The sequence below is a fragment of the Anguilla rostrata genome, chromosome 3 (genome assembly GCF_018555375.3).
Source record: "Anguilla rostrata isolate EN2019 chromosome 3, ASM1855537v3, whole genome shotgun sequence".
Classification (NCBI taxonomy): domain Eukaryota; kingdom Metazoa; phylum Chordata; class Actinopteri; order Anguilliformes; family Anguillidae; genus Anguilla; species Anguilla rostrata.
This window is the reverse complement of record NC_057935.1, coordinates 34,121,794-34,145,604: the sequence shown is the minus strand read 5'-3', so window position 1 is coordinate 34,145,604 and position 23,811 is coordinate 34,121,794. Positions and strand designations below refer to the sequence as shown.

The 23,811-nt window shown below is 39.4% G+C and overlaps 2 protein-coding genes across 3 annotated transcripts in view; both read left to right on the top strand.

Moving 5' to 3' along the window:
* Positions 1-878: 878 nt before the first annotated feature.
* LOC135250699 (cytochrome c) lies at positions 879-2,864 on the top strand. The gene is made up of 3 exons (XM_064327286.1): positions 879-1,037; positions 1,987-2,160; positions 2,289-2,864. Exons 2-3 carry the CDS (start codon positions 1,992-1,994, stop codon positions 2,432-2,434), a joined length of 315 nt encoding a protein of 104 aa, XP_064183356.1. The 5' UTR covers positions 879-1,037; positions 1,987-1,991; the 3' UTR covers positions 2,435-2,864.
* A 2,693-nt stretch (positions 2,865-5,557) lies between these two features.
* pde11a (phosphodiesterase 11a) overlaps positions 5,558-23,811 on the top strand; it is an 86,574-nt gene continuing 68,320 nt past the window's right edge. For both annotated transcript variants that reach the window (XM_064327285.1, XM_064327284.1), the window contains exons 1-2: positions 5,558-6,778; positions 10,911-11,069. In XM_064327285.1, coding sequence (XP_064183355.1) covers positions 5,996-6,778; positions 10,911-11,069 — 942 coding nt within the window. In that variant the 5' untranslated portion in view covers positions 5,558-5,995. The remainder of the gene's footprint in view (positions 6,779-10,910; positions 11,070-23,811) is intronic.

The following is a 23,811-nucleotide window of genomic DNA, read 5'->3' as shown; positions in this document are numbered from 1 at the left end:
CTTTATTTAAAATCCACTGTGCTAGAGAACAGTTAAACAACAAAATTGTGTCAGTGTCCCAATATATTTTGCTCTTTAATAGAGTCTTATAACTTCGTGGCAACACATAGCAGAGACATGGATGATGACTGTATTTGAAAGGCACAAGTTGTACCATCAAGTGTAAAGTATCAGACATATGACGTGTTATAGTACACATGAATTCACATAAAAATGTTAAATAAATAAAGCAAAGCACCTTATAATTTACATGTCCTACTGTTTATTTCAGAAAATCCACATCAACTAGTGGCAGAATTCTGGTACACAGATAATCTCCAACAAGTTTCCCATCGCTGGAAAGTATTCCAACCCCTTCACTTTTCCCAAATTTTGTTACGTTACAGCCTTATTATAAAATGGATTAAATTAAGACGGCATTGATTCAGGGGAGTATTGTTGGTAACAATCAATTTCCAGAACATTCCATAACAGTTCCAGGAACCGCAGTTTGCCAACAAAGAATGCCTGCAAACGTGATGCCTCCTCGAAACCGAATATACGCCGATGCAATCCACATTACCGGCTACCTCATATGAACTACGACAGAGAAAGATACATTGGCATTTGGTGACAGTTAGCCAGGTTGCTAGTTCAATTGTTTACAACGTAGCCTACTCTACGTCGTAGTAGGTGTTCCTTGAATACGACACATACGCAATGTCCTTCAATGACCTTTTCTTCACCCTATTCTGAGGACGTTGTCCCAAAGGCAAATATAGCAAAGATAACGGTCTCTGCTGAAGGCGATTAACCTCACCTATCGAACTGATATGACTCCTTTCTACTACTGCATTAGATGTCGTCATCATAGTCGTGATGAAATTTGGCACGTGACTAGGTACCGCCTGATTGTGACGTATTTTACCGGTGCCTGTAAATTGCGTGACCTTCTTATTCGCTGAAGATACGTATTTGTGGCTGCCGAGAGAGGGTATTAGCTGAAGTAGCCGGCTAGTTAAGTTGGTTCAAAAAAGACAATCTCATTTGTTAAAAAGGTAAGATTCATTTTGTATTCCTTTTACCTAAGTTATTTCATTTTTATCAATCAAAACCGTTTATGTAGCCGGTTAGCTAGCATGCTAAGATGATGTGCTTTAGCTAGAATATTCGCCGGTGCTGACTGGACAGTGGCGGCATGTCGTTGTCTAACGTTAAAAGCTAACTTATGGGTGTAGCTAAAGTAAGATAACTAATAACAATGTGACTAGACTGTTTGTAATTGGTTTGGCTGCATGGTCAAGTGTTAGTGGACGGTCTACTTCAAATTATGATGTAACAATACAGTAACGTTATATTCACGGTATTGCTCGCCATCTAGCTAACGAGCTGAAGCTGAACAGCCAGGATTGCGTGAACAATTTCCAAGACGTCTGATCAAACCGATTCAATTCTAGCCTCACTGACTGTCCTGAAAATTTCTGGTTACCATGAAATTCGACTATAATGTTAATTCAATGCCACACACGCTTGCTATCCTGTTAAAGATTCATTTAGACTTTATAATGCAATTAAATATGACATTAATATGGCGTAGAGATATCTTGGGCAGACGGGGCCGCCTTATTAACACGGAAGTCGGGACTGTGTCCTTGCCTGACCTTACTCTGGGAACCGGCATCGCCTCCACTCGTAACGATAGTGACTGCCTAGCTATCTAACTGCTTAGCTAACGTTAGGCATTTTATTATCTAAAAAAAAAGATTTGTTGAAGTGTACTCGAGTGAATGATCCTATTCTGCGAGTTTTACCTAGTGTAAGCAGAATAGCATAGGACTCGTTCGAGCATTCTGTAATTCAGGAAACGAGCGTATTAAGTACGTGCCCACTGCCTGCAGGTTGTACCTTATATAGCTACTTCCAATGAGGAAATGCGTTCCGTTTTGGGGATAAAATTAAGTTGTGTAACTTTGCTTCAGACAGATGATTTGTAATTAACATTTCCAGGAAAAATGGGTGACGTTGCGAAAGGAAAGAAGGTGTTTGTCCAGAAGTGTGCACAGTGTCACACTGTCGAGGAAGGTGGAAAGCACAAGGTTGGTCCAAACCTTTGGGGCCTGTTCGGACGCAAGACGGGCCAGGCTGAAGGCTTTTCGTACACCGACGCCAACAAGAGCAAAGGTAACGGAACTTGCCAATCGAGACATGACGCTAGGTCGAACTCGTTATGTATAGGCTACATTTCATTCACGAAAAAAAAATCAACTGAATAGCACTTAGTTTAAGTTCTTTCTTATTGTTTATTGTAGGTATTGTCTGGGGAGATGCCACGCTTATGGAGTACTTGGAAAACCCCAAAAAATACATTCCTGGAACAAAGATGATCTTTGCCGGCATCAAGAAGAAGGGGGAACGTGCTGACCTAGTTGCATATTTGAAGTCTGCAACATCTTAGATTATGCTAAGATTATTTTAACTTATCTGTAAAGTACACTTATGTGATGTCATTGTAAAATTATTTTAAGAAAAAAAAACTACAAAACTGTTTTGATCATTTAAGAATGTGAAGACTTTAAAAAATGACATGTCACACCTTGCATCTGTCTAAATGAAGAATGTAAACTTCATTTTACGGAATACAGTACTTAATTTGAAACCTGGTTAATTATATTTGGTTGAACAGTTAGGGTGGTTATTGCAGGTCCTGAGTTGTCTTCCATGTTGAATGAGTAAGTGTATCCCCTGGTTTCACAGGTGTATTAAAAATGAAATTGGTCACTGTACTGGCGGTTAAATATTCCAGAAGGCATTTGTTGAAGATTGGTTAAAAACACTGGTTGTTGTGTATTAAGGAATCTTCTCATTAAAACTGATTGAAACTGTAATTTGTTTATTTAATTTTTGTATGTGTTTACATGACTGACTACACAAGCTTGCAATAACCATGTAGTTTCACTGGAATTACATCTGGTTGGTACCTGTGGGAATTAATCGGACTTTAGGACCCTTGCATAAGACAATGAAGTTGAATGCCTTAAAATGGACAGTGTCCCAAGTATCTGCCATGGGAAAATGTGGCGTAACATATTTAATTGCACTTATTAAGATGTATAATTTTCTACTTGTTCCTTCAAGTTTGGGCTATCTAGTTTTGCGCATGCATGTGTGATTATAAACAATTTAAATAGGAAAAATAAGGAATTTATGTCGCTAACACGTTCAGTATATGAATTAGGGCGGCTTGGTAGTGGACGACAGCTGGCTTAATTCGCATTTATTCTATTTAGCCACACGTATCTCCATATATCATGTAGCCGTAACTTCCTTGTTCTTGGTGACTACTATTGCAGGGAATCGCATGACTGAGCTACATAACGAAAGTAAAACAAAAAAAAGACAAGTTTGCTTTCAGTGCATGTAGCATGCTGTGTTCGACATTCACAACGATACACGAATGTGTCTCTTCCATTAGGTTGCCGTCAGTGGGAGTGGGATAAAAATACATGCGTGAGTTGGTTGAGATTAAGTAATGTGTTGCTGCTATTTCATCAGACGAGCATGTATCAACGTGCACTACAATTTTTTTTTTTTTTTTTTTGCGATTTGCCTCAACTTGTCCCCCAATAAACCAAAATCTTCCCGTCGACGACCTTGTTTGAGTGACGTGTTTCTTTTAACTAACTAGAGTCTTCACTGTTTCAAGTTATCATATCACATATCATTTGTAATGTGGCACGCAGCACACGACTTTGTCGAATGCTTTTTTCAAAACGAATATCTTATTAATTGTGGAGAATAGTTCCCCCTAGTGGGAAAATGTAACGCAACTTATTTTTGTAGCAATTGACAAATGGACCTATTTACCAAACATGTACCAGTTGCTTAACTATTTGAAATCTCCAAAACAAAACTATAAAAACATTTTTGAAACAAAATGCAACAATTACATTTATTTTATTTTTTTAAATTATGTCTGGCTAACACCATAGCCCGCACTTAGGCTACAGTGGTCTGGTCTATGCAAAAATCTAAGCGTGAACATACGCTATAGGTTTTTAATTTTAAAATTCATAATTTTGAAAGGCTATGTAGGCAGGCGTTTATGGTGTATTTCACCGATTAAATAACCATTGAAGACATTTTCAAGAACCATTAGCAATTTTTAAATTCCAATGAAAACTTGTTCACAGAACGGTAATAACATTAAGCATATGAATAGAGCATCACAATTCGGTTACACCCAGTCGGATACTATCATTGAACCAAAATCGTTGTTTTCCATTTCCTCTAGAATATGACAACCATGGTTAACTTCTACGCCTATGTAAACCATGGAAGTTTAACCAGAGAAATCCTGTCAGATAATAGTAGTAGGCTAGTAGTAGTAGTAGTAGTAGTAGTAGTAATTTATTTCGGTCCTTATTAACAATTTTCCAAAAAGAATGCACATAGAAAATAATAAATAACAATAAGGCATTAAATTAAAAGGAAAACAAAAATATTGACCGAACAGGTGTAGGCTGAAGCTTTAGCTTATTATACCTACCCTTTTTACATAACATAGGCAACCCTTTCACATATTCTAATAGGCAACCCTTTTAATAGCATAGGTTGCGCGACATTCGTTGATATTTCGGGGGCCAAAGCAGTTTTTATTTTAAAAGGTTAAGGGCTGGAAGCATGTTTGAACCAACAACAGTCGAACAGTTTCTTATTTTGTCTATTCTGGAGACCACCGACAGAGGCCACTACAATCTTCTCACTCAAAGAAAGGCCCAGAGCGGATTATCCGATTTCATGAGTGACACATGATCCAGGATAATTTGCGTTTATATACGAATATACGAACCATGACAACAGATGTATTTATGTAGGCCTAAATATGTGCACGGTGATTAATCTTAATGGTTCTTCTAGTAAACGAATAATGCATAAAAACGTGGTGGTGATGATGCTGTAAACTACTGGAATGTTTCTTGAGGTTATCAACATGGTTCTCCAGGTTTTTAAAGTATATTTAAAACCATGTTACTTTAAAATATACAACACCCCAGAGCTGGTCATGACGACAGATACGAAAAGGTGATGTGGCAAAGAAAAATGCAAATCGCTTGCACAGCTGTTGGTGCACAAGACTGGCATCGTTGGCTACTCAATGTTACCCTGCTGGAAGACGACTATAATTACATCCTACAGCAAACGATGGAACGATTAATTTACTTTCTTTACATTAGCCTACAATTATATCGCACTTGGCCTTACAAACAGTGTACTGGCATAGCTTACATATGTATCCACTTATTCGCAATTCACAATATATAACGCTCGACCTAATAGTTTCTTCTATCATGTGAAAGTAATTTAGTTAAACGAACTGACCGAGCTAAGGTATCTCGTTGCATTATGTAGCCTACGAATTATTCCATCGTCTGGGACTGTCTGTAAAAGCCACTGTAGCCTACAATAAAACCGATTTAGCCCTCCCTTACATAACGCGGATCGCAGCTGCAAATCCAGAATTTCTATAAATGCAGAACTGTTCAGTACGAGGCGAATGAATGTTGAAATGACGAAGGCGAGCGTGTGAAAAGCTAACCTACAGTGACAGCCGACGTCACTAGTGCTCTAGGGAGGACTCACTCTCGCTTCCTCACTGGTCCAGCTCAGCTGCGCAGTAACAGTGGCTACACGAAGAGGCGCAACTTCGAGGTGAGCACGGGACTGTCAATTGCTCATACACTAAAGATTGGATTTGAGAATCTACAAAGTATGTGGAAGAAGATGGAAAATACAATTGCTATGTTGCTTTTCTGTAGAATTACAATATTATTCGCTATATATCTATAATAATTACATGGTTTCGAGATTATGAAGTTATATCTGAATGGATGGTTTTAATGTTTTTCCTTATGAGTCGATTCCAATATTCTGCTATTCTCCTGTTTTCTATTTTAAATGTTCATTTACCGCGCGAGCACAGTAGTTTGGTTCGTTGGGGACCGTCAAAATCGCAGACATGGCAGTTCCAAGTATGGACTTTTCTGATGTAGAAAGTTTTCTTGACAAACATCCTGAACTATTTGAAGACTATCTCAACAGGAAAGGAAAACACAGCATGGTGGAGAAATGGCTCAAGAATCACCAGGCAAACAAAACTCAAGTAAACGCCGCCGCGGATTCGGACAAGTCCCATGGCAGCAAAGATAGCTGGGCGAGTAAGGGCGACGGGTTGCAGAGACGAGCCTCGCAGAAGGAACTGAGGAAAACTTTTGCCAGGTCCAAGGCCATTAACGCGAACAGGACATATGATGAACACGTCAATTCCAGGGCACAAGAGCCTTTGACAAGTATGAGGAGAAGAGCTTTGTTGCGAAAAGCCAGCTCACTTCCTCCAACTACTGCTCACATTTTAAGCGCTCTCCTGGAATCCAGAGTTAACATACCTCAGTACCCATCGACGGCCGTAGATTTCAAATATTATCTTAAAGAACACAATGAAAGGGAATTTTTCCTGGAGCTAGTAAAAGACATATCTAACGATTTGGATTTAACTAGCCTCAGCTACAAAATTCTCGTGTTTGTTTGTATTATGGTGGACGCAGACCGCTGTTCTTTGTTTTTAGTGGAGGGCACCACGAACAAGAAGACTTTGGTGTCAAAATTCTTTGATGTTCACGCGGGCACTACAGTATTGCCTTCTTTCAATAACTCGGATGAGGTACAGGTGCCATGGGGAAAAGGAATTATTGGATACGTTGCTGAACACGGAGAGACTGTTAATATCCCAGATGCTTATCAGGTGTGTTTGGTTATATAACGTTTTGCGCAATAATACAGTGCTGGGACGTACAATTTCCTTTACTACTGCTACCACCTATACATTTTTTGAAAACATCTGCTCATTGTGGTACTACATATACTAATACTAATCCTCCTGACGGCTATGATTATTGTGTTGATGATAATAATAATTTCGAATTTTATTATTATTATTATTATTATTATTATTATTATTATTATCGTTGTTGTTGTTGTTGTTGTTCTCATGTTGATGCGTCTGTTATTATTTTACAGTTAGAAGCACTTGTAAGTAGCTATTATTCTAGTATAGTCTATTATTAATATCGCAAATGAAACCAACCTAAATGTGTTTAAAATGTAGGTAGCCCACAAGTGAGAAAAGTATGTCAGAGTATAGCTACAGCATGTCAAATAGGTTGCTCCCTAAATGAAATTGCACTCTGCAGGTCACTGGTTTCAGTTTACGTTGGGAAATTTTTGTATATACACATAATCATCATTCAGTGTTCTGAGTACGAAAGGGGTGAACGTTTATTATCGTTCAATAGGCTGCCTAATTAGTAAACAACTCAAGCTTTGGAATTCAGTACGGTTGTTAAAGACGAACAGTATTAAAGATACAACAAGGCTCTCATTTTATAGTAAGCTATTCGATGTAATATCATATTAATTCGTGAAAGTTCCTTAGCGTGAAGATGAACACTTAAGGTGTATCGTGTATTGCCAACTAGGTATATGAAGTGTGGTATGTGCGTAAACGCGACTCTCCGCTGCGTTTTTTAATAGCTCACTTCTACTTAGAATAACATTTCTGATTGTTCGATTACCACCCCTGTACATTACACTAGACGTATGCTTATTTGTGTTTTGCACGGCGAGGCGAATATCCATACACGTTCGAATATAAGGTGACTTGTGTAGGCTATTTATTAAGACTTCTTTAGTATAATGCGTCATGTTTCATGGATCATACAGACACGCAACAGATGTTTCTTACAAAATATTGAAAGATTAAATAATGGAACACTTATGAAATGGAATGTTCTGCCTAGATTCAGCCGCAGGTATTTGTGTGGAAGGAATATACACCCATTACTACAGTTCTGATTCTCCCGTTGTTTATATATATATATATATATAATTCCTTCCATCTAACACATATTTATTTAACATGAACTATTTCTATTTTGCATGAAATACTCATTTTACTTCATTTTATTTTTCACTTGTGTTTAATAACTATCAGTCATATAGAATAATTATTTTACTCCTGGCACAACTGTCATTATCAATTTGCTTTAATATGCGCTCCATATGTTCCCTGAAATTTTCCCAGAGACTTGCAGATCCAAAAAACTACCATGTAGCTACTGCAGAGACAACATTTATAGCATTTGAAAATAATTTAGAATTTAAATTTAAAAAAATGAGGGAGCAAACATGGACAATGCATGTGATTAATTATATAAAATAAGATTAAGCAGCATTAACAACAGAAATGGCACACATGAATGCTGAATCTGAGGAATCTCTATAGCGGCCGTCTCATAAAATCTTTTGGGCATGCCCTTAACCTGAAGGGCTGCAAATGTCACCTTTCTGCATTTTGGTTCATTTTGCTTTCACTATCCCTAATGGAATTTATTGAGATGTAATTCACTGCCATTATATAAGAGGCAGACCGTTCCCCAAACTGCCTGGCTCTATGGTGATACAATGGCATTGTGGAATTGTTATTGACCGAGTGAGAAAACCATATTAATCAATTTACTTATGCAAGTGAATGCCTAAATGTTAAACTCAAATAGATATCCACTTTTATACAGGACAAATATATAGCTATCCACATTTTTAATGTTTAGTTAACAGATATCTGATAATGTGCATGACGAATCTTCATATGAAAAATGACTTGTTTTACATAGCATGGTTCACCCAGGAATCTCAACATATCAGGGATGTAACTCACCTCTGCCACTAATGAACAGTGTCTCCACAACCCAAGTTGGACGATGTACAGGAATCATTTGGTGCCATAACACCCCAGCTGCTGCTCTGTTGCTCTGTGTACTATGCAACACAACCTGATAATTAGAAGTCCGGGTTAATATGTTCATCTGAAACCAGGTTTACATCCCCAACTATTTTATTTACACTATAGACATAGCAATGCAGGGTTGTGAACTGGGAAACAATCCAACATTTGACATGCGGTGCCCCTCCCCAACCACTACAACCCCCTCAACCACACCCCCACCCCCAGTCCAGACACACTCACCTGAAATGAGACTTATGCTACAGCAGCACTCCCCAACCCTGTTCCATGAGATCTTCTGTCCTGTAGGTTTTCACTCCAATCCTAAGCGCACCTAATTCAACAGCTAGAGATCTTGTTGAGCTGCTAATCAGCAGTATCAGGAGTACCAAATTATGGTTGAAACAAAAACCTACAAGACAGCAGATCTCCAGAAACATTGTTTGGCAGGCCTGTGGTGCAGCCTCCTGCAGTACAGTGTCACAGTGTACTGGTTTCTACATGAGTACAGGCGCACAATGGCAGTCATACATGATTTCCGTTTTTGCTTATGCTGGCTTACTTTGGAGACTGTGAACATAAATTCAGTTATTCAATTAACACTGTCTTAGCACCATAGAGCCAGTAGCCATACCTGAAAACCCCCTGCTCCAGTCAGATGGCTGAAGCTAGGCAGGTGTGGGCCTTGTTAGTATTTGGATGGGAGATCTGGGAAAGGGGAGTTGTTGTTGGAAGTAATGTTGGTGGGCCAGTAGGGGGTGTCTTTCCTCTGGACCAAATAAAAAAATGCCAGTGATGGGGACACTGTGCTGTAGGAGATGGAAGTTTACTGTACCAAGGTCCTGACTCTCTATGTTCATATAGTTCCCGTGGCACTTTTCACAACGGCAAGGGAGGGTTCCTCAGTGTCCAAGCAAAATTACCAATGTGGCAAGATCAAGTTGGTCATCTGGTCATCCCTGAGTTAAATGGCAAAGTACTTTCCTCTCTCTCGACCTCAGGTATTTCTAGTATTTATAGGAGGGAGGGAGTGCTGCACACTAACACTGATGAGTGAGCTTCTCCCCTTCACTGTAAAGGCATTAAATTTATATTTATTTGGCAGACCCTTTTATCCAAAGTGACCTACAATAAGTGCATACCGAAGGTCATTGGAACAACCACATGCTAACTAAATCACTTTAAGATCATAAATATTCAGTAGAAATGCAGTCAATAATTATTACTAATTTTGCTGGTTGTACAGAATTTTCAGTTATTTTGCCTGCCCTGTTTATTCCATATTTTTTGTTGAGAAATCCAATGTTCACACCATGGTTATTTGTAATGTAAATGACAGGATTTTTCACAGGATTACTAGAGTGTGTCAGGAATAAGTCTCATTTAAAAAAACGACCTCCTACAGCACTATGTTTTAACAACTGTACAGGGACATTTGATTTTACTTAATTAGAATGAGGAGGACCTTCAGCACCACAGAGCAGCATTGTCGCCCTCTTAAAAGATCTCTCATCCAAGCTCAGTGTTGCCTAGCTTTGAAAGAGGAAGCTGCAGAAGGCTATTGCTGTTAGCATAATAGGTAAGAGGCACTTCAGTGAATTAATAGCAGTTTATCTGGCATGTTGAATTATTTGTCCCATAATAATCACTTATGGATTGAGCAACATTGTTGGATGAAGTGCTGCATCGCACAAAACCTGATTTGCTAAAAAACTAATTGTCTCAGTAACACTTATTATGAGCCCTTTGACTTTCACAGTAATCTCAACCTGGGAAGGCTCCATAAAGGCAAAGCTTGTTCTTGCTCAAACAAATTACCTTGGGTTGATTTCCCAAGCTTGATACAAACATCTATTTTCTACAGCATGTTACAATAACATATTTCCAGAGAAGTACAATGGTCAGCTATCACTTACCATTTGTTTAAAATGCAAAAAGAAAATTAAAGGTCCCATAATTCATGACAGGTATTCTTAGGAAACCGAAAGAGGTTTAGGTGAGGGTATTAGGCCTGTGTGCGTGTCCTGTGGATTGTGGGCTGGTGTTGGTCAGCTATGGATGCATCTGCTAGATGTTCTGTCTCGGTTGGTTGCAGGACCGGCGCTTCAGCGATGAGATTGACAAGCTGACCGGCTACAAGACCAAGTCGCTGCTGTGCATGCCCATTCGGAACAGTGATGGGGAGGTCATTGGCGTTGCTCAGGCAATCAACAAAGACCCAGGCGGTGCGCTGTTCACCGAGGATGATGAAAAGGTAAGACCTTAAAGAGAATTTGGCAGGTAAAGACCCCCAAAACGGTGTTATTTAACACGTAACTGTAGTAATTACTCTCAGTTGTGGTGGTGTGGCGTGGTTTGGTGTGACATATCCCAAGGTGAACAATGGCAAGTTCACCACAGGTAGCTAGCAATAATGGCTTAGGAATATTCAGAAATCCATTAATATTGTAAAGGTTTCTTCTTTTTTTAAGTCAACAATGTCAGTCCTTATATGTGTGTAAATGTGTCTAGCTACATGTAATCAAGATGAGCTGTGATTTTAAAATATCAAGCCATTTATTTCAACTAAATGACACAAGTCATTGCTGATACCATATAATCAATATCTATAAAAATTACCCATCTATTACAAGTGGACAGACAGATTAATACCATTTTATTCCACTGAGATAGATACATAAAACAGCTAATTCCATTTTGTATGTGTGTATTTGAATGAATATGCATCTCGTGACATCTTTCTCAGCTGAGTATCCTGTATGTTCCATCTTGCCAGTTGATTGACATAACGAATGAAAACTACACACTACGCATTTGCTTACAACCACATAGCTAGTAGCAGCTCCAACATTAATTAGCAGGACGAACAAGAAGATGTTCCTTTAAATTATGATGGCCAAGGTCCACGCCCATATAAGTTTGAAACAAGACAGCTACTACAACTAGAAGACAATCGAGGAAGAAGAAGAGGTAGAATTGATGGCCACTGGAGAGAAAACCTGCAAAACCTGTTACCTTATTCTTCTGGTCCAAGGGGTCAGCTTTCGGTTCTCAACCTCAGCACCGGATGTAATGTCGCCCGCTAATGATTTTCGCTCAAAAAGCCAGTTTCCCCATTGGGCTCCATTCTTTTTTCACAGCAAAAAGAAAATACTAGCACTAAAATATTGATGTTAAATAAATGTTTTAAGTTGAGTGATATAAATTGAATAATTCTTCAGTTTTAAATCAGTTGCCTAAGCTTCACATTGAGGACGGATTCATTTTATGTCCAATAATATATTAAAAAGATTATGATTAAGCTGAAGATCGCAGAATATTTTGGTGAGCCTTGATAATGAAGATTGAAATTAGGCAGAAAGAAAAACTGCGTTGGATCAATTGCCTTTTTTATGCTGTTTGCTGTCATAATTCCGGTCCTGCCAGATGTTGCCTTTGAGGAACAAACAAACGAATTAATTGTTTAATTAATTTGTCCTGCAGGATTATAAAACCTATAGGCTAAGGCTGAAATGCATTGGCTTCCTTCATGTTTCCCTATGGCATGCTGAAATATTAATAAGAAGCCTTTTAAAACTTAAGAAGAGTGCCTTGGAATAGTTTTTCCTTGATATCAATTAAAATAACAGCCTGTCAAGTGTTCATTTTCCTGTTCTTTCAAAGGCAATATTATTTAATATCCTGATTGGTTAAGAATACTGCTGCATGTCAGCTAACGTTAATCACAGTTATTCCATTAACACTGTTCAGTGTTGGTACATTTGTGATATGCAGACTAAGCCATTTTATCAAAATGCCAGTTTGTGCTGCTTACAACTGTACCCATTGTTCAGGCTCATACTCAGGGATTGGCTACACCTTTTTAGGTAGCTAAATCCAGGACAGCGTGTGAAGCTGGTACTGTTATAAAATTCTCTTAATAGCTCAGCTAAATTGATTCGCAAAATTGTAGTCCTATACTAACATTTCCCATAGTAGCTAGGCCTGACATATTAACATTATGTTTCCTTGTACCGTGAACATTGAATTAGCGCCTTTTATTATTTTGGCCAATTTAATCATAGCCTACACTAACAACATACAGTAAAATATGATTTGCTATCTCTCTCTAATTATTTGTCGGTGTACCTCGCCATGAGCTTGCGATTGTCAGGTTTTTGTGTGATTACTGACTCATAATGGTAAGACTGTCCAACCAAGATCCTATGTGAATAGTTACATAGTTATGTATGCTTTGCGTTGTTTCCAATGAAGGTTGATACGTACAAATGACATCAGTTCCCGTACCGGACCAGAAGTGGAAGGCAACAGGTTTTGCTTGAGGAAATGGATTTTGCATGGGCAACAGATTTTGCACCGGTTTGGCAAGTAATTGAGCTCAAACAAATACATTTACTAGGTAAAACACACACAGACAATTGTCACAGTAATATAGTCAGAAATATAGTCTTCCCATGCTCCATACAAGCAACGGTCTCTTCAAACCACAAAACAGACAGAATTACAGAATACTTTAAATAAAAGTATTATTACCATAAAACATTTCAATAGGCTAACAAAAAAACACAAAATCCTTAGTAGGCCTATACAACAGTTTTGCCAAGTCCAGTGAGAGAAATATAAATATGAGCTACCAATGCTGTCAAAAGAAGCCCAAAACAAGCAACCTTGGATGGATGGGGGGGACTGAATCTGTTATAAAAAATGTATAACGATAACTATGTTGCAGCCTAAAAATTGAACGTTTAGGGGAGTGTGGCTTACTCAGCTAACATGGCTCTGGTAGTCTGCAACATACATTCAGTTCAGTTTTTTATGCTGTTTTTTTATTTTTATATTATTATGGCGAAGTGCCTTTAAAAAACAACCCTGCAGCTTAAATGAGCAATCATTGGGACAATTCTGGGTGGCTCATCCTATTCAGGCACCATTTTGTTGATGAGCCCCACAGTCTGGTATTGAATCTACACGGGAACTATCTTTGACTGTTGTACCTTCCGGCACTATTTATTAATTTCTTTGTGCCCATGGGCGTTTTTATTTTTACACTTTGTCAGTATATGAGCTCAAAAAACGTATTCGTTGAAGACGGAGATTTGCAATGTACAATTAGCAAATCAATTAAAAAATTATTTATGGCTCTACACACATGCAGTGTATTTTCAGCAGTTTTTGACTGTAATATTAGGTTGTACTGAGCATGTGGAATTTATACATCAGTGCCTGTCGGTTTGTACATCAGTGACTGCATGGAAATGAATGTAGGTTTACCGCTTGTCTGGTTTTCACTTGGGCAGAATAGAATTTGTCCAGTTTTTCACCAGAAACATGAAACAAAATCATATTATTTTGGGCATATATGTCAACATCAAGCAATCACTTTAATCTTTTATTGATGAATCCAGTGTCATTGGCACTCCAACATAGGGGGCTCTGTCTTACACTCGGTGCAAAGCGGCACCAAGTGCAACGCAAGTGTCTTTGCTAGTTTCAGACCGACGCAGTTGTCATTTTACCGTCCAGCGCCTACGTTGTTTAAATAGAAAATGTGCTTGCGCCCACCTGAGCACCCATGGGCGTGTTGGTCTTAAAATGAGGTGTGGTCAGGCGCATTGTTGGCACATTGCTATGTTGAGGCAGCGGGAAGCGATTGCGCGATTGACCAACAAAAATCTGGTCTTAAGTCAATGGCGCAGTATTTTACTGTTATTTTAAGGGCGCATTATTAAGATAGTAATATGCGCCTACATAGGCAGGTGCACAATGCGCGATCTATAAAAAAAATACATCCGTTTCCTCTGCAGAGAAGCGTTCTTTCCTACTACTTGGCAAATCCGCCATTATAATAGCAATCCGCCAAGGTGCAAGCGCACCTGGCTTTGAAAGAGAATGGGAGATGACACTTTGATTGGTTTATTTCATTTTACGCCCAAAACACACCTATGATTAATTAAGAGACTAAGTACAACCCCTTTGAACCATGCGCCTTACTTACTTTGCGCTCAGATTATCCGCCGTTAAACTAGCAAAAGTGCATTTGGACATGCCCTAAATGCACTTGCGCCATGCGCTTTAGACCATGCGCTTAGCTTGTTAAAATATAGCCCAAAGTATGCCCAATTTATCCTATTATATTGGCTCTCATAAAATAATCTGTAATCAGAGGCAGTAATATTAAGCTTGTGACAATATCAGTGGTCGATCAAGGTCTGCACTAGCTATCTAACAGCATAATTTATGTGAAAGTCTTTTTTTAAAAACGGTTTCGGTATTGTTGAGGTTTTGTGTGAAATGGCAAAAAAAGCTGATTAAAACTCCTTGTACCACTTTGAAAAATTTGTCTAGTTTTGGCCAGGTGAAAATGTGGTAACTGAATGTTGCTGTACAAGATTTGGATTCTGGCAGAAGAACAGGTTCACTTGGAATAACCATTTACCAGCATGTGATAAGCACTTTATAGTTGAGATTCATAAAATTCAACAATTCATAGAACAGTTAGTATATGCTGGACATGCATTAAGCTTCAAATGGACAGAGAACAGTCTTTATAGTTGTTTCATTTCAACACTTCTAAATCTAATCACGTGAGGGTTCAATGAATGTCCACAAGCAAAACTAATTGGTTTTCCTGTGATTTATCCAGTGGAAGATAAACCCTCAGTTAGGGGACTTGGACTTCCATGCTTTTATTAAAACAAAGACAAATAGTATTTCATTAAACTCCACTGCAAGATAATTTGATGCAGTGGAGTTTAATGATTTTTCATAAAAATCAAGAAGGGACATTCTAGATTGGGTTAATTGTGTTTCTGCCCATGGCAGCTTCCTTTTAATTTTTCCAAATAACTAAATTTACCATATTAATATTGAACAATAGATATTCTTGGGCTCTGATCATGAAGCTTGCACCTTGAACATATTTTCCTCACATCACGTTGTGAATTCTTTAAACTCAAAACACTGCAGAACTGGTCATGTCAAAATAATGTATTGTTTGCAAATAAGATCGGCACTATGACTAAGGAAGCACCCTAAAGGGCTACGCTTGATTGAAACACAATCCCAAAATGCACAAACACCTTTAATAATGAAGCTGAATAGAAACAAACGTGAGCCAACGGCATAGGCTGCTGGAAGTCCTGTTGTGTCTGCTGAAATGAATTTGGAAGAGTGGAGCTGAGTCTATTGGCCGAGACACAACAGCACTTTCAGCAAAAACCAATAAAACGTATCGAAGTCATCAAATCAAATCAATGCTTTCTCTGCTAGTGGCTAGAAGCAGCTGACCTCTGCTTTTCTCCTGTGAAGACTTAGCCAGTATTTGTTTACTAATTGTTCTATAGGTGTTATTAGCAGGGCGCTGTGACATTTGCTACTTCATCAGTAAGTTGCTGAGCTACACAGATAGATCTTAATAGCTTTGTCCCCTGGGTGGAGGAAAGAACGACTCACATCTAAGTAGCTGTCATCTGGGTTCTACCGCTCATCTACCATTGGCTGGGGCTCTGTTTGTATAGACCATGGCCATCTCTGGCTGTTAGCTAGGGAGGGATTCACTACTGGCTCACACATCAACTTCTTCCACATCCATGCAGACCAATCACCTCCTCACATTAAACAACTTCAGATATGATCTTTGCACTGGCAATGCCACTCATAAAAAGTAAGATTATTTCTTGATTCTGAGAATATGTCTTAAACATAGAGAGCAGAGAGATAGAGAGAGAAAAAAGAAAGAAAGAGAGAGCACAAGTTCTCAAAGGCCAAGAGAAGCATACACACTGTCATACTCACATCCTCATGACGTTCCCATATAGGGCACAAGCAATAGATTCCATTGCGGAAAGGCCATCTAAAATAAACATTATTTAACTTTGGTCAAAAACTCTGAAGAGCACTTGAATGATAAAGACTGTTTGAAATTTGTATCATATTGTATGTCACAACCTGACAAAATGGAATAACTTCAAACACAAGCTACAGTATAACACACATTATAAAACTTTATTATTTATTATATTATTATTTTCTTTATTCTAAGGTGTCATGCTGGTCAGAAAATAAAGCATTTTTATTTTTTTTAAACAAAGCTAAACATTAAATGTTGAAGGTTCAAGGGACGTGCACATTGATACTCTTTCAGATCACCCACAGTTCATAAGAGCATATTAAACCCACAGTTTATAAGTGCATGTTATCGTTTCCACATTTGAGTGTCTGCAAATGGATTACCTTGTTGCTGGAGCAACCAGTAAATGTACAGAGGTCATGGTTTAAAGCTGTTATATAGCAGCCTGGGTCCATTTAGTTGTTCAGCCGATGATCTGTTTGCAGCAGCAGCAGCAAAAAAAAAAAAAGAAAAAATATGAGTGAGCGAATGGGCTGCTTTGAAAGAAAATAATAAGACAAACTCTGAGGCAGGAGCCTACGTCTAGTGCTGACCTTGGTGACAGAGCCTGCTGATATGTAATGAGCTATTATTTGGTGCAGTGCCTCATTTAGTTCCCCACACAGCGACAGGAAAACAGAATGAGCTGTGGTGTGCTTACGCACTTCAGACACTCTTCATTCAGGCAGGAACCAGCCTGAGAACACGGACAAAGCAATTTTAAAAACCGTCACTGTCCTCTTCATCGGTCCGTCTTTGTATCCCAGTGGAACACCCGGACCTGCTGCGTGTGACGAAATGTGGTGAAATTCCATGAGATTTCAACAAGGATTGATTTGTATGCTCGCAAATAAAAATGTCAAACGGTTCGCTGCGGCATCTGTGAAATCAGCCAACAGAACCATGTGTGAACAGGTGTTAATGTATATTGGACAGTAACCTATGACTCCAAACTTGTGTCACCCCAGCAAGGAGGTTGCACCAATCAGACCTTTCAGAACTGAATTTTTCCTCACCATTTTCAGTGTCACTGGGATGAGCGCCTTTGTCTATTGCAACCTCAATCCATATTCTTCCCGGTACGACCTAATCGTTAATTTACACTGTGTCCTTTGAATTCTTATGCCTTTTGCAATCTGTCAAAATAATGGACATGACCAAATGCAGTTCTTGACCATGCTTGACAGATGTCCTACCAAGGTCCCTTAATCAGAATGGGTGAAGAATTTCCAGAATCAGTTCAATGCTTGCATTTAGGCTACTGGAAGATAATTTTTTTAGCGCAAGAACTGGTCATCAAGAGCTTAATGAAAGCTGGGTTTCCATGGCTGAGCAGCCGCACACACGCCTAAGATCACTATGCGCAATGCCACACGTCGACTGGAGCGGTATAAAGCGCACTGCCATTGGACTCTGGAGCAGTGGTAACACGTTCTCTGGGGTGATTAATCACACTTAATTCACGCAGTCTGACGGACAAATGTGGGTTTGGCAGAATGCATAGTGCCGATTGTACTGGCCTGAATAGTGGCAACTGTAAAGTTTGGTGGAGGAGGAATAATGGTCTGGAGCTGTTTTTCATGGTTTGGGCTAGTTCCAGTGAAGGGAAATCTTAATGGTACAGCATCCACTAACATTCTAGAGAATTGTGCACTTACAACTTTGTGGCAACAGTGTGGGGAAGACACTTTCCTGTTTCAGCATGACAGTACCAATGTGCACTAAGCAAGGTCCATAAAGCCCTGACCTCTACCCCATCAAACACCATTGAGTGAATTGGAATTCCAACTGCGAGCTAGCCCTTACACTCAACATCAGTGCCCGACCTCACTAATGCTTTTTGACTGAATGGAAGTGAATCCCTGTAGTCGTGTTCCAAAAATCTACTGGAAAGCCTTCCCAGAAGAGTAGAGGCTGTTACAGCAGCAAAGGGGGGTCCAACTCCATATTAATGCCCATGGTTTTGGAATGAGATGTTCAACAAGTACATATGGGTTCGGGTTCGATGTTTAGGTGTCCACATACCTTTGGAAATGTAGTGTATGTGCCTTCAAATCAACTATGTTTGATTGACTGTCTTATGCGTGACAGTATTCTTTTGGTGACATTTAATTTGATCATCAACATCAAGAAATTAAATTTTTGTACGGTTGGATATATCACTGTCATTGTTATTGTTGCTGTTCTCATTAGTAATTCCCTCAAGTTATTCAAGTACTTACTTTAATTTTCTTTGCTGGCTAATGGTAGCTTTGACCAAGTTGAAAAGCAGGTAGGCTAGCTCTGCCATAAATAACATTTGCAGCAGTGTTATCTTACAGTTAGCAAAATAATTATATTGGTTTGAAAGTGGCATCGGAATTCAGTGGATCCAATGCCATTTAAGAGAGAAATGAGTTTGGATAAAAACGTGACACAAACAGTTATGTGAGACTCCCATTCATTTTCTAAACAGACATACACTGCCTGGCCAAAAAAAAGTCGCCGTTTGGATTTTTTTAGGACAGTACCCACTGTACAAGCCTCTGGAGGCAGTGTTATGATCTGGGGTTGCTTCAATTGGTCAGGTCTAGGCTCAGCAACGTTATGCGGCAATAAAATGAAGTCAGCTGAGTACCTGAATGTACTGAATGACCAGGCTATTCCATCAATGGATTTTTTCTTCCCTGACGGCACGGGCATATTCCATGACAACAATGCCAAGATTCATCGGGCTCAAATTGTGAAAGAGTGGTTCTGGGAGCATGAGGAATCATTTCCACACATGAATTTGACACCACATATTCCTGACCTTAACCCCATTGAAAGTCTTTGGGATGTGCTGGAGAAGACTTTACGGAGTGGTTCGACTCTCCCATCGTCAATACAAGAATGCAATTCTGAACGGAAATAAATGTTGTGACTTTGCGTAAGGCTGCCGAAAAAATGCCACGACAAATGCACGCCGTAATCAAAGCTAAAGACGGTCCCACAAAATATTAGAGTGGGCAACTTTTTTTTGGGCCAGGCAGTGATTTTGCTTTGATCTGAAAATTCATATATGGGTGCAGGTTTTGCTCTGCATTACATCAGATTTCTCAGAAACATACAATGCTAAGCATCCATAACTATGTGCTTATTCACATAGGATTCTTACCTGTTATTAGCCTGCTGGCAAAAGCACGGCAAGCTAAGTAGTTAGCTAAAGCAAGGGAACTGTAGAAAGACCTGCATGGTATGATGCTGAAGATGAAGCTGGCAGTGCAGCAATGCTCTGGAATTATAACTAACATTTGAGTGGAAACCGCCCTACATTTCAATGACTACTCAGCTAGCTATGAAGCTAGTTAGCAAGGAAAAATGTGTTTAAGCTACAGCTACTGGAAGTGCGACATTTCCACAGTATGAATTGAACCAAATTTAACATGACTTTATTATTGGCTAGCTGCTAACTTGTGAGATGATAAAGCCAGCTATAGAGCCTTCTAAGCAACCTTCATAGCTAATAAAGCTACATACAAGGCTACAAAGTTAACAAACATACAGTAACTTGTACCATACTAGTTCGAATCAGTGCCCGTGCTACTGCACAGATGGCATCCCCTGCACTCGCTGCATCCTTCCAGTTCCAGGGGTTGACCGGAACCAGAAGGATGCAGCAAGTGCAGAGGATGCCGCCTGTGCAGTTACACTGGCTCTAGCTTGAAGACATATGGTTTAATCTGTGCCGGATAATTTACGGGCACCATTTTAACTTTTAGAGCAGAAGTTGTGTGGGCAGGAGATGGGAGGGGTGCTCCTGTCATTCCTCTTCAGATAACCAAACAAAAAAACCCTGCAACACCCACCTAAAACGTAGGGGCTGTCCTATGTCTTTACACTTGGCTAAGTGCGCTTGGGTAGTTACACACTTTGGTGACGTACTGTGACGTGGAATGTAAATTTGCATATGGTGTGCATACTTATTAAGTGATTAAATGCCCAAGTGTGCTGGGCCTCACTTTTTGTGGTCCCTATTTCAAATAATGAATTGTAGTCACACCCCTATTAATAGCTAGTAATAGCTGTGCAAAGCTTGATGTGGGCTTGCTAACTACAGACAAATTAACTGAGCTGGCTAACGTTATATTCACATTTACAATTATTGCCTCAAAAACCACTGGCTCTACCATGAGGCAGAAACATATTAATAGGACGCCACACCAAGTTAGAATAAACAAGCAAATGAATTTATTTAAAACACAAAAATACTCACAAATGATGAAGCAATAAGAGCAGGGAGGTCTGGCCAAAAAGAACAAAAGGAAGGAGAAGCCTGGGCCAACCACGCAGTGGGCCGTCGGACCCAGGACTTCTCCCTAAACTAACAAAACAGGGAAAAAACTAAACTACACCAATAAAGCCACGATAACTAGACTACCAGACCTCCCTCCCCAAAAGAAAAAGGAAAAATAGGAAACTTAGACAAAAACACTAAAGGGGAAGAGGGACCAAACAAAAAGGAATGTTGCCAGCCAGGAGTCTCGCTCTCTACTCTCCACTGAGCCCTTTTGAAGGGAGGGGCACTACAGGTGCAATCAGCCCCTAATCATAGGCACCTGAGAGATGAGCGAGGGAGAGACAGACAAAGGGGAATAAAAGCAGAACAGGGGGAAGCGCGTAACTATTATGAATAAAGTATAAAGTTAGGCATCTGTGTACTTGGCCAAATCATAGTCCGTACATTGGAACTGGAGAGGGTAGGAGCGGTCAAGCAGTGAAGCCTATGTAGTAACGGGAAACAGCCTCTACTGTGCATGCTGAGTGAAAGAGAGCTTGCTCCCCAATGAATTCAATGTGGAAAAGGTGATTTAACAACCAGAAAACCTCATCAGTCAATTTTTGTGATCATAAATTTCATAATATTTCAGTTTGTGAAACAATGGTCCCAGACGTTTTCGGAAAATATTTATTTAAAATTTACATATTTTATTACACAATTTCACAATCTCCTTTCATATGAAATGTAATGGTCATTAATCGAGTTTCAAAATACGATCGGGGAAGTTTTATTTCGCCCTTCTGATCTTCCCCATTCACTTTAATGGGAGCTCCAATGTTTTCCCTGCAACATGCTAAGTACAGGCTTACTTTCGGGGCTTTGTAAGCTGAAGATGTGCTTTTGGACCAGTCACAGTTATCTCCTTATTCACTCTGCCTACACACTAACACTGATTTTGTGCGTTCATGAGAGTCGCCATCTTGTGCAAGGGCTGTCCCAGAACTGAGTGAGCCAAATTTTAGCAAGGGGGAGTGGCTGTTTGGTTCTCCGACGCTGTGTCCCAGCAGGTATTACATTGCTTAATGTCATTGCAAGAGTCGTTAAAGCATGGCAAAGCTAACCACATTTAAATACAATTTGACTGCCATGTCAGGCCTTTTCAAAAGACAATTATCATGGTCATCACAGTATTTTCACGTATTGTCTCAAATGATGCAAATTTTGTTGATTAATGTGTACTGATAACACCAATCTAAATTGCAGTAATCATTATTTGTAATGCAAATGTGGCAGTTCAAAGTAGTTCACTGTGCCCAACTGTTAAGTGATATTCTTTTAAGTGGTGATGATTTATTGTTGATAATAATTAATTCTTTGAAAATTCCAATCTAAAATTTCTGATTCGTTGGAGCAGACAAATGCGTGCGTCCCACACAAATACTGCTTTTTATGCACCCTGTCGCCTCAATACCTGCCGTGGTTTGTAAGTGGCTCTTACGTAAGTGACACATAATTATGTGTAACTGGAAACAAAGGGGGAGTGATTAGGAGGTGAATTGGGACCAGGGGTTCCTGTCTAGTTTAATATGTTTTAATAGTCTATGGGCCAAATGCCGCTCTGGGGTGGTCTTAACGTAAGTGTGGATAAAGTACACATAAAGCACACTGCGCTTTTGATTTTTCAAGAAATGGGACACACTTGCGCACTTACACTGAGCACTTGAACACACACATCCAAGTGTGCATGTATGATGAAGTGTGCATATTGGGTCAGCCTCTGATACTTGACTCAAACAACAATGAATTTGGCTCCCGATTCGCAACTCCCGATAAAAAAAAAGGCTGTCCTTGAATCGGTTGTGTCACGCGATTATACTGTATACTTTCATGGTCTTCACTTTGCATATATTATAAAAAGCTGTATTATGGAAAGATTGGCTATCCAAGGATCAATTTTTTTCTCCCTAAAATAAAATTTTCTCAATACCCTGTCATTTGCAACAACCCAAACTTTCTATAAACCAATACAGTAATATATGCCAATTGAAAAAGGGGCATTTTGAACATAATTTTATCATCAAAATGTCTTACAGTTTTGTCAGCAGGTCTTGATTTTTTAAAAATATTACTGTAGCATTTTCAAATAGCACCACTCCAAAAAGTATCTGTAAGCCAATAGAGGTGTATTGAAAAAAGTGAATTTTTGGGTTGGAATGTCTTCACAAAATTTCATGTTTTGATAGTTGAAGTTCGATATTTATGACAGAGTAGGTCCTGAAGCAGCTCTGGTATGATTTGGTTGAAATTTTACTGTATCATATTCAAATAATACAACTCCATTAGCTGCTGTATGGCTCATTAGGACGAACCACGTGACCTCTGATCGAATCTGGACCATGCCAGTGCCAACTCGTTAGGGGTCCGCGTTTCATCGCGCTCTGGTGACCCCCACTGATCAGTCAGGGCACCTGTAGACTGCATGTCAAAGCTGTATATGGCCGGACTTCCTCCGACTCCACCCTATGCCAGCATAGCTGTAATCTGTGGTGTGAAAAAAACTTGTAGTGACACTGAGTGTTTCGGATGTCTGTACCCTCCCGAGTTGGCTGTGTGGTTTGCGCATGTTCACAGTTGCATTTGCAGATAATTGTACATTTGTTCCAAATGAGGGTGGGAACTGGATATTTTGCTTACTTGGGCAACATGAGGGCCTACTTTCATAGTCAAAGTGCGATTGTGGAACAATTGCTTTCATCACAGTTGTAAATGAGCTTGTTAAATTATCTATGGGTGTGTTGGAAGTTTGGTTACATTCTGGCTGCTTTGGTTTTTATTTAATATTTGTGTAGACCATAGTGAACTGGGAGA